At 30.5% G+C, this 12,304-nt stretch overlaps 1 protein-coding gene across 1 annotated transcript in view; it reads right to left on the reverse strand.

Moving 5' to 3' along the window:
* The window catches only part of LOC126887778 (dual specificity mitogen-activated protein kinase kinase 4-like), a 41,132-nt gene that overhangs the window by 15,151 nt on the left and 13,677 nt on the right, over positions 1-12,304 (reverse strand). Inside the window, exons 4-5 of the mRNA XM_050655584.1 lie at positions 6,255-6,554; positions 2,887-3,113 (exon numbers count right to left, since the gene is read on the reverse strand). Of these exons, the coding sequence (XP_050511541.1) occupies positions 2,887-3,113; positions 6,255-6,554 (527 nt within the window). The remainder of the gene's footprint in view (positions 1-2,886; positions 3,114-6,254; positions 6,555-12,304) is intronic.

Genomic DNA, 12,304 nt, shown 5'->3' on the forward strand with positions numbered 1-12,304 from the left:
AGGATTTTTTAACATTCTGTTTTTTTATTCATTCGTTTATGTTGGATAATAAAAAAGTTAGGTACTTTAACAACTAGACATGTTCTTCATCCATACACGGTGATTCTAAATAAGTACGACAAACTTTAAGGGATAATTCTGCATGAAAAATAATGACAGTTGGCTTTATAAATTTATGTCCGCAAATGTTTCCGGGATGTTGAATTTTTTCTTACAAACTGACGATTTATTTATTGCTTTAAAACCAGTTAAGATATGCAAATGGAATTTGGTAGGTTTTAAGAGAAAGCTATTGCGGATTTTTTGACATAAAATTAAGAATTTTATATTCACCGTTAGCGTGCATACTACGGGTAAAATAATCGGTCATATTACACGTACGCGCGTTAATGGTGAATATTAAATTCTTAATTGTATGTCAAAAAATGTGCAACAACTACGTCTTAAAACTCACCAAATTTCATTGGCATATCTCAACCGGTTTTAAGCAATAAAATAAATCGTCAGTTTGTAAGAAAAATTCAACATCCCGTATCTCGGAAACGGAACATTTGCGGACATACGTTTATAAAGCCAACTGTCATTATTTTTTCATGCAGAATTATCCCTTAAAGTTTGTCGAACTTATTTAGAAACACCCTGTATTGATGAAGAACATGTCTAGTTGTTAAAGTACCTAACTTTTTTATTATCCAACATAAACGAATGAATCAAAAAACAGAATGTTAAGAAAATCTGAGGCTATAGTTGGGTTTTAATTTCAGTATTTTATAAATGCTAGAATATTCCACAGGGTGATGCGAACTTTGAGAAAAAAACACAGTTTGATTGGTACACCCGGTATACAATGAAAATTTACCTGTTTTGCAACAATATTATTACAGTGGTACTGTTAAAGAATCAGGCTATAACATGTTCAAAAAATCAATCAAATCGGCCAACATGTTTAGGAAATATAAGACATCAAAAATGACCAAATTTTTAAGTGGGCCGATTTCTATGCACGTAAGTATAGGTTTCAAAAGTTATTAAAATACACAAAAATTAAAAAACTGGAAATACCTTGAAATTTTTTCAAAATTTCCTGTTGGGTAAATATGGATTATAAATATTTTAAATAAAAGACGATAAATTTGTCAAAAAAATTATATTAAAACGAGTTTTTTGGGCAAAATTTTCTAGGGAATCTAAATCTGCGCTGTAAAAAACTTTTGACTGAAGAATATATAAAGAAAACACTGAAAATTCGAACAATTGTCATAATTTATTATTTTTGGTGAATATAGATTAGAATATTTTAATTAAAAGATGAAAAATGGGTTAAGTTAATATGAAAAATGATTTTTTATGTTAAATTTCCTATATAATCTGACCATGAGCTGCAAAAAAATTTTACCAAGAAAAATAGGGGAAAAATATGAAAATGAGATTTTTGTTTAAAATTTTCTCGAGCATCTGAATGTACCTACGCGGGAAATTTTTTTGAATGATGAAAATATATAAAAACAATGAAATTTAGATTTTTTTTTCATAATTTACTATTTTTGGTGAATATAAATTTTATAATTTTAAAGAAAATGCGAAAAATATGGCAAATTAATATACAGGGTAGATTGGTCATAAATTATACCACAGATTCTGGGGTCAAAAATAGATTGATTGAACCTCACTTACCTATATACAATAGTGCACACAAAAAAAGTTACAGCTCTTTGAGGTTACAAAATGAAAATCGATTTTTTTCATATATCGAAAACTCTTAGAGATTTTTTATTGAAAATAGACATGTGGCATTATTATGGCAGCAGAATCTTAAAAAAAAATTAAAGTGAAATTTGTGCACCCCATAAAAATTTTATGGGGGTTTTGTTCCCTTCAACCCCCCCAAACTTCTGTGTACGTTCCAATTAAATTATTATTGTGGCACCATTAGTTAAACACATTGATTCTAAAACTTTTTTGTCTCTTAGTACTTTTTCGATAAGCCCGTGTTTAACGAGATATTTTGAATATTTGTCGAATCCACCACATATTTGTATATGGTTAAGTACGATTATAGACCTGTTAATAATCTGAAAATTTATTTATAATTTACATTTTTAGGTATATTTTGAAAAAGAAGCTGCATATCGATAAAAGGTGACTTATCAAAAAAAGACTAAGAGGCAAAAAAGTTGTAAAAACACTGTGTTTAACTAATGGTACCACAATAATAGTTTAATTGGAACGTACACAAACATTTGGGGGGTTTAAAGGAACAAAATCCCCATAAAATTGTTATGTAAATATATTAAAAAAGAAGCCGTAACTCGATAAAAACTGGCTTACGGAAAAAATACTAAGAGGCAAAAAAGGTTTAAAAACGTTGTGTTTAACTAATGGTACCACAATAATGAATTAATTGGAACGTATACAAAAGTTTGGGGGGATCTAAGGGAACAAAACCCCCATAAAATTTTTATGTGGTGGACAAATTTCACTATAATTTTGTTTTAAGATGTGCCTGCCATAAGAATGATACATGTCCATTTTCAATAAAAAATCTCTAATAGTTTTCGATATATTCAAAAAAATCGATTTTCATTTTGTAACTTCAAAGGGCTGTAACTTTTTTTATGAGCACATTTGTACTAAGGTAAGTTAGGTTCAATCAAATTATTTTTGACCCCAGAATGTGTGGTATAATTTATGACCAATCTTTTCGGGACACCCTGTATATGACACTGTTTTTCTATAAAATTTGATAACAATCTTAATTTGAGGTTTTCAAATTATTTACTTTCAACAAAATACAAAAAAATAAAATTAATTTTTTTTATAATTTACTATTTTTTGAAAAAAAAAATAAATGTTGATTTTTTTATCTTGCCATTGTATAGTACTTACCAGGTGTTCACGAAGTCTACAAACTCTGCTGTGAAAGTGTTGGCATTATGGCTAGTGGATAACCTGGGTGCATCCCCGTTGACGACTTCGTGAAGCTGATCAAACACGCTCGTCCACTTTTTGTAGGGGAAATGACCGGTAGCTATTTCCATTAAAGTTATTCCTAACGACCACACGTCGCTTCTTACGTCATAGCCTCTTGCTGTTTGAGGATCGATTCTCTCAGGCTGAAAATTACAAAGAAATTTCACTGTTTGATGTCTAAAAACCAAAAAAGAGTTCAGTTCAGGAAGATCATACACCGACGCATGTATATAATCATTGCAAGAAATGACAAGTGACAGACAAGTGCAAAAGAAATCATTAGAATTCAACAAACCGGCATATTCATGTTTCGTGGACTTTAAGAAGGCATTTGACAGGGCCACACTACTCCAGAATTGTCTAATTATCACTGCCAAGCACCGCATCCGATAACATTTTCTTAAAACAGTCATAAGGAATTAAAAATGTGTAGAAAATTCTTTTTTAAAGTTCGTTCTGGATTCGTTTCAGTTAAACGTGTGATCAATCAATAAGCCTTATCTTCTTCTCCTTTACGTGCCATTTCCGCGACGAAGGTTGGCAATTATCATTGCTATTCTAACTTTTGACACTTCAGCCCGAAAGAGTTCAGTTGAGCTGCATCCAAACCATTCTCTGAGATTTCTCAGTCAGGACATTTTTCTCCTACCTATGCTGCGCCTTCCTCGAATCTTTCCCTGCATAATTAATTTTAGGAGTTCATATCTGTCACCACGTATTATATGACGTAAGTATTGAAGTTTTCTTATTTTGATGGAATCCAGTATCTCCCCCTGCTGTTCTGTATTCTTGTTAGTAATTCCTGATTGGTTATTCTGTGTGTCTAGGAGATTCCCAGCATTCTTCGATATGTCCACATTTCAAATGTTTCCAATCTATTGAGACATTGTTTATTAAGAGTCCATGTCTCCACACCATACAAAAGAACATAAAATACATAACATTGTAGTACTCGCTTTCTAAGATTTAAGATATAAGAGATAAGCCTTATCAATAAACCCACAAATAATTGTGTTTAATGCATTTAAAGACCTTTCTTCTTCTTAGGGTGCCTGTCCGTTCCGAACGTTGGCGATCATTCTGACTATGATGATTTGTTGGTTGCTATACGGAATAGTTGTGTTGAGGACTTTCTATACCATGCTCTCAGATTAGCAAGCCAGGATATTCTTCTTCGTCCTGGGGTCCTTTTTCCTTCAATTTTACCTTGCAAAAGGCATTGGAGTAGCTCGTATCTGCCTTGCTTTCTCATTATATATCCCAAGTACTGCAGCTTACGGCCCTTCACGATGTTAACTAAATCTGCGGTTGTGTTCATCCTCCGTAGTACTTCTTCACTGGCGACTTTGTCTGTCCATGGTATCTTCAGGACCCTTCTGTACAACATAGGTCAAAAGCCTTAAGTTTCGACAGAGTTTCCACCTTCAATGTCCACGTTTCTACTCCATATAGAAGCACAGAGTACACGTAACATTTAAGGAGCTTTATTTTTGTTTTTAGGGTGAGTGCTCTTGAACACAGAGCTCATAGTCAAGAATTCACTTTTTGCCTTTCCGATGCGACATTTAATCTCTTGAGTCTTGTCCCACGACTCATTGATTATAGTTCCCAAGTCGTTGTATTGTGAGACACGTTCAATTCTCATTTGGTTCACATACAGATTTGCTCCAGTTGTTTTGCTTGCTGATGATCATTCACTTGGTTTTGCTGGTGTTTATATCTAGTCCATATGTTCTACTTGTTTCCATTATTTTGTTCATTAAGTTTTGCAGCCCTTCTATAGTACTGGAAAACACTATTGTATAATCTGCATATCGCAGGTTACTGAGCTTGAATCCATTTATTGAGATGCCTTCATCAATCTTTTTTAGAGCCTCTTCAAAAATGTGCTCTGAGTACAGATTGAATATCAGCGGTGAAATTATGCATCCCTGTCTCACTCCCCTTAAGATTTTGACCTGATCTGTATATTCTCCATCTATTCGCAGCACTGCTGGTTGATTTCAATACAGGTTAGCTATTATTTTCAGGTCTCTTCCGTTAATCCTTGTCCTCTTCAGCACTTCCATCATTTGTTCATGCCTGACTCTATCAAAAGCCTTCTTGTAGTCAAACAGACATGCAAAAACATCACAGTTAACATCTCTACATTTCCGAAACAACACCTGCACGCTAAATAAAGCCTCATTCGTACCAACGGCGTTGACAAATCCAAACTGATTGGGCGCAATTTGTTCTTCGCATTTTTGGTAAATTCTTTTGGGGATGTCTTTTTAAAAACAGCTTCAGCAGATGGGTAATTAGGCTTATAGTCTTCACAAACTTTTGCTCCTGATTATGTGTGCAAGGGTAGGAACTCAGATTTGAGCCACTCTGCTGATATTTTTCTTGCTTTGTATATGACAAGGCATATACATTTCAATATTTCAGGTATTATTATTTGTTCTGCATCTAATAGCTTCAGCAGTTCTGCAGGAATTTCGTCAAGTCCCGGTGCCTTTCCATCCTTCATTTGTCTGATGGCTGCCGTTACTTCTTCTGGTAGGATTTCGGGACCTGAATTATCTTCAATGGTGGGTTCTTGTCCTGTTCTAAGGTCGGGGAAAAGTTTCCCCAAGTATTCCTCTTATACTTTCCTTTTATCTTCTGTGGTTATGACAAGATTGCCTTCAGCATCTCTTATTTTTCCGGTGTTGCGTTTTCGGAACTTCCCAGCTAGTTCGTTCACCTTTCAATGGACATTAAAGTTATCATATCGACTCTGATACTCCTCTATTTCTTGACATTGTTCTCATTTTTGTTTCTCTTTGGCTTCTCTTATCTTTCTTCTGACGATGGTATGTATTCCTTATATTCTTTGAGATCTTCTTTGTTTTTTTTCTCTGATCCATAAGTTCAAGTATTTCATCGGTCATCCATGATTTCCGTTTCTCTGTATCTTTCTTCAGGTGTTGTTCTTTTATTTCTCTCACTGTTTCTTGTATGGTGGTCAGACTTCCATCTATAGTTCCTGCATTTCTGCATTTTAACTCCTTTGCATTGAAGTTTTCACTCACCTTCAGTTGAACATTGGGATCTTCCAGTTTTCTAATATCATATCTCTTCATGACTTACTTGTAATCCCTTCATTCTGACTTGGAAATTACCTACAACTGGTACATAACCTTTGACATCAAACATACATGACCTTTAACACCCTGAAAAGAACTTTAACACCAAAATATTGCAATTTTGGTATTAAATCATAATTAAATAAAGAAAGATGAAAGCTCAAATAGACTTACCGCCATATATGGCCGACATCCTGCATCCTTAGTTCTCGCGATGGAGTCCACCAGCTGTCCCGAAATGCCGAAATCACAAAGTTTAATGTTACCTCTCTTATCTAAAAGAATATTGCTTGGTTTGACATCTCTATGGATGATATTGAGTTCTTCCTTGAGATAGTTCAGTGCATTTACAGTCGCTAACGCTATTTTTCCTAGAATCGGCTCTGGGATTCGAGTTTTTAATCTCTCGAAGATGAATTTGTAAAATTTGTCTAGGCAAGTGTCCATCAATTCCATGCATATCCAACAGTCACCCTAAAATTGGCATAAATATAGACAATATAATACAAAATGAAGAGTGATATAATACATTAAATAATTTAGCGGACATAATATCAAAGAAACAATTAGAATTATATAATATCAGACGAAGAAGAAATCAAGTAAATATCTAACCTATGTGAATATGAATAAGAAATTATAAAATAACACATTAAAATTATATACATATAAAAATATGGAATAAAATAATGGTATAACTAAATAAATATTTATATAATAAAAAATTTAAAAAAAAATAATAATCAAAAATTAATATTAAATATAGGTAAAATAAAATAAAAAATTATTAATAAAAAAAAATATAGCTAAAAACTTGAAATTTTAAAACTCGATGGATATTTTCTTCTAAGTGTCTGAGGCTCACCGAAATACCATTGTGAATATAATTATACAAGTCAAATAGGCCTACACTTACAATTATTTGAGACATTTTTACAATGAGAACTGGAAGCACTATAAAAATTATACCTTCACAAAAAAAAGTAAAATTTAAAATAAAAAAAAAAATGAAAAATTATATTCTGTTTATTAAAATTGCTCATTAGAATTATTTATAATTTATAATTTTCAGAATTAGTAATAAGATTAGGGTCATTATTAATTAGTTAAATTAAATTAGAAAATTGTTAAAATAAAAATTATGTGTATCAACTACTACTGTAATCCCATCAGGAAACGACCTGGATTAGTCTCAAGAGGCCAGGTCATGTGTATTTACTATAAATAAATAAAAAACTATTGGGCTAACTCATACTCGTACCCCCTTCACATTGACAAAGTGTCATATCTGTCGTCGAATCCTACTCTGCTGCAGTTAACATTGTATTATATAGAAAAGTTCGGCTTTTCTGTCATAAAAGTCGTTTTCTGATGAAATAGTTCATATAGTTGCAGTCACTGAAGGTGGATATAAGCTATTATCTCCGATTTCGTTGAACCTCCATCGATTTGCATGAAAATTGGTGAGTGGTTAGAGGATATCTCAAGGAACAAAGGTGACATGGTGCCAACTTGCGCTTTTACCCAGGGGGTGGATGCCACCCCTTCTCGGGGGTGAAAATTATTTTATTAAAAATTACCCTATAATTCGATAGAGGAACAAATTCTAAGCAAAAATTGTTATATAAAGTTATTAAAATAAATCAAAATTTTTGAATCAAATTAAGATCAAAGATATTAATTTTTCGTGAGAAAAATGCATGTTTTTAACCAATTTTTCATAAATAACTCAAAAATTATAAGTTCTTACAAAAAAGTTATTATTATCAAAATTAAAGCTAATAAAAAATGAAATAAACTCCTTACTAGAAAAAGCTTTTGATGGTAACTAAAAGTGGGTTATAGGTAATGTAATTGAATTTATATTTTTTTCGGCGAGTACCCAAATCTAAGTATTCAAGCTTAAATAACGGGAACATCATGCATTATACAGCGTGTCTACTTGAGTTGGAAACATATGGGAAACTTTTTTATTATTAATTTTACGAAAAAAAGTTATTCTTTATAAAAAGTTCTGCATGCCCCAAAACCTAAGATTCAATTATCAGATATCAAATTTTCTCAATATTATACGAGGTATGTCAAAAATATGAATTTCGGCTAAGGGTAAAGTACCTTTATTTCTCTCAATATCGAAAATTCTTATGATAAAAAGTTGTTTGGAATTAAAAACTAAGATGAAATATGCAATTACATGCTTCTTATTGAAAAAAAAATATTTTTCTCAAATTTATGGATACCCAACATCGTTTTTAATTATTACAAATATCATAACTCGTTTATTATTCATTTTACGAAAAAAAGTTATTCTTCATAAAAAACTTTGCATGGTCTAAAATCTAAGACACAACCATGATATATCAACTTTTATTAATTTTATACGAGGTGTGTCAAAAAATATGAAATTCGCTCAATATTATAGCACCTTTATATTTCACAGTATTTCAATTAGAAGGATGTAATTGCATATTGACACATAGTTTTTAATTCTAAACAACTTTTTTAATAACCGTTTTCAATATTGTGAAAAATAAAGGTACTTTACTCTTGAGTGAAATTCATATTTTTTGACATAACTCGTATAAAATTAATAAAATGTCATATCTGTTGGTTGAATCTTCGGTCTTAGGACATACAGAGATTTTTATAAAGAATACCTTTTTTCGTAAAAGTAATAATAAAAGAGTTATCGTATGTGTAACGAATAAAAACGAAGTTAGTATCAATAAATTTGAGAAAAATTTGGAAAATATTTTTTTCCAATTAGAAGCATGTAATTACATATTTGAGCTTGGTTTTTATTTCCAAACAACTTTTCATAATAAGAATTTTCGATATTGAGAGAAATAAAGGTACTTTACCCTTAGCCGAAATTCATATTTTTTGACATACCTCGTATAATATTGAGAAAATTTGATATCTGATAATTGAATCTTAGGTTTTGGGGCATGCAGAACTTTTTATAAAGAATAACTTTTTTTCGTAAAATTAATAATAAAAAAGTTTCCCATATGTTTCCAACTCAAGTAGACACGCTGTATAACATAAACTTATTAAACATTTTTGTCAAAGTACTTAGAAATATCTATTAAATGAGTCCCGAGCAAGTTGATACCTACCATTAAAATTTATGCCCCAAAAATTTTTCAAAATTTATCTTTTAAAATTTTTTTCAAAAAATGTTATTGTTTTTTTTTTTAATAACTCCGTTAATTTTTACGATATCAGGTTCACCTTAAAACAGTTTGAAAAATAATTCCAAGAGCTATTAAACCACGTTGAATTTAATCTTTTATACGCCATACTTTAAAAAAACTATATGGTTAAATGGCCCTATTTACATGGTTTTCGCAGCAAAATTTAAGTTTTAAACGTTTCTGTCTCGGTTATTTTTTATCCTACAGAAATAGTAAAACAGTTAAAAATATTTTATACAGAAAAAACTAAATTTTGTTATATATCATGTTTTACGTATATCGAGTATTTTTGGAGTTATTATCAAAAGAAAATGAAAATTACGATAATTTTAAAAATTCTGATTTTTTTAAATTATATCTTTTTTTTCAAAAATATGCATTATAAACCGGTGAAAATTGTTGAAATCATTACTTATGCTAATATAAAGAAATTCTTGTAAGGATTAGGTACCATAAATTTTAATTTTTGTGGAAATGGCGTATGTTTTATTTTTCACTTTTTCGTAAAAAATTCGAAAGGGTTCTCTTATTTTCATCATAACCAGTGGCGACGCGTGACTTTTTCTAAAGTGTTACCAAACCAGATGTAAAAAAATCGTATTTAAAAAAAATTATTTTGAACCTCCCAAATATAAGTTTTTGTTTTCAATCCTGTGGGATAAAACTAAACAAATCACTATTCCCAAATTATATGTATGTAATTATGTATATGTAACAGGTATAACAATAAATAATAAACAAACTAAACATACACTGTGTGTCAGCCAAATGGAATAAATTCAATAGTTCAAATACTAATTGTTTTTTTGAAAAATGACTAAATCTGTCGATTAGTATTTCAAATGGAAATTTTTTTCATACAATAATAATGTATACAGGGTGTCCCAATTTAGATATATGGCGTCATCATTGATTTTCTTAAATGGCAATACTGTCATTTTGATAGCTATTTGGATAGGGTGTGTAAAGTTATACATAACTGCAAAATATCAAATTTTTATTCCTTACCATTTACAAGATAATAAAAAATAACAAAGTCGTGTCTGTAATTTGGAATAAATTCAATAGTTTATATACTAATTGTTTTTTTTTGAAAAATGACTAAATCTGTCGATTAGTATTTCAAATGGAAATTTTTTTCAAACAATAATAATGTATACAGGGTGTCCCAATTTAGAGATATGGCGTCATCATTGATTTTATTAAATGGCAATACTGTAATTTTGATAGGGTGTGTAAAGTTATACATAACTACAAAATATGAAATTTGTATTCCTTACCATTTACAAGATAATAAAAAATAATATTAAATCTCTAAATTAGGACACCCTGTATACATTATTATTGTATGAAAAAAATTTCGATTTCAAATACTAATCGACAGGTCTAAGCATTTTTCAAAAAAAAACAATTATTATTTGAACTATTAAGTTTATTCCACATTACAGACATAACTTTATTTTTTATTATCTTGTAAATGTTAAAAAATAAAAATTTGATATTTTGCAGTTATGTATAGCTTTACACGCTCTATCTAAATAGCCATTAAAATAACAGTGTTGCCATTTAAGAAAATTAACGATGACGTCATATTTCTAAATTGGGACACACTGTATACATTATTATTGTATGTTAAAAATTAATATTTAAAATACTAATCGACAGATCTGAGCATTTTTCAAAAAAACAATTAGTATTTGAACTATTGAATTTATTCCGCTTGGCTGACACACGCTGTATTATTCTACCATAAAATTTGAACAAGTAGGAAAAAGAATAGATTTTGAAAACCATTGTTCATATTTTAATTCTTCCATTTTCAATATCATTTTTTTTTCTTCAAAATTATATATAAAAAAATATACAAGGAGAATAAATTTTTAAGTAGTTGATCAATTACGCAATACGTAGCAACACTCTTCCATGTTTAAATGCACGCACACTGTAATCTGTAACAGGTATGGGCCATTCCACGAACATACGCCTGTGTTGGATTACTTCGACAACGAATATTATACTGTGCAACATAAGAAGTACGAAAGTAAATGGCGCTAATAATTATTCCAATAAACAACAATGTAATTTGCAATTTACTTTCGTTCTTCTTATTTTGCACAGTAAAATATTCGTTGTCGAAGTAATCCAAAACAGGCGTATGTTCGTGGAATAGGGTATACTAAACTAATGTTACCAATCCTCAAAATGGTGACAATACTGATATACACAGCGTGCCCGCGCGCCGTCTCTCGTCGCTCGAACAGAGCCGTCGCTCCTTCAAAATTTTCGGAAACGAGCTAGTCCCAAGCGATAGCGAGGTTTCTCCTGCGTTACCACTGCCAGTATTGGTAACAGCATATAATAAAGTGCAATGGATTCATTTATCTCGCCAATATTTTCGTGCGTCTAGTTGGCTATTTACTGAATTAGGTACTATTAACAAATATTTCTGTTGGTAAAAAATATAAATGGAATTATTTCATAACAGTCATAAAATATTTATTGCAAGATTTTTAACTGTTACCAATGGTAACAGTGGTTACACGGACGCTTCGCCAGTGATCATAACTTGCTTAATTTTGATGCTATTAAATTCTCTGGAGCTCATTCGATAGGTATTCCGAAATATTTTGACAAGTGCTTAGCAGGTATATTTTATAAAATGCATCGTTTTCCCGTTATGTAAGCTTGAATACTTAGATTTGAGTACTCGTCGAAAAAAAGATACATTCAATTACTCATAACTCACTTTGAATTAACTTTAGTTTAGTTTTTTAACCGATGTGTGTATTCAATTTTTTATTATCTTCAATTTTGGTTATAATAACTTTTTTTGTAAAAACTTACAGTTATTCAGTTATACGTGAAAAATAGCTTTAAAACATGCATTTTTTACGAAAAAAATAAAATCTTTGATCTTTAATAACTCAAAAAGTATTGGATATATATTAATACCTTTATATAACAAATTTTGCTTAGAATGTGTCCCTCTATCGATTTATGGTATTATTTTTAATAAAATAATTTTAA

The sequence above is a fragment of the Diabrotica virgifera genome, chromosome 7, assembly GCF_917563875.1.
Source record: "Diabrotica virgifera virgifera chromosome 7, PGI_DIABVI_V3a".
Classification (NCBI taxonomy): domain Eukaryota; kingdom Metazoa; phylum Arthropoda; class Insecta; order Coleoptera; family Chrysomelidae; genus Diabrotica; species Diabrotica virgifera.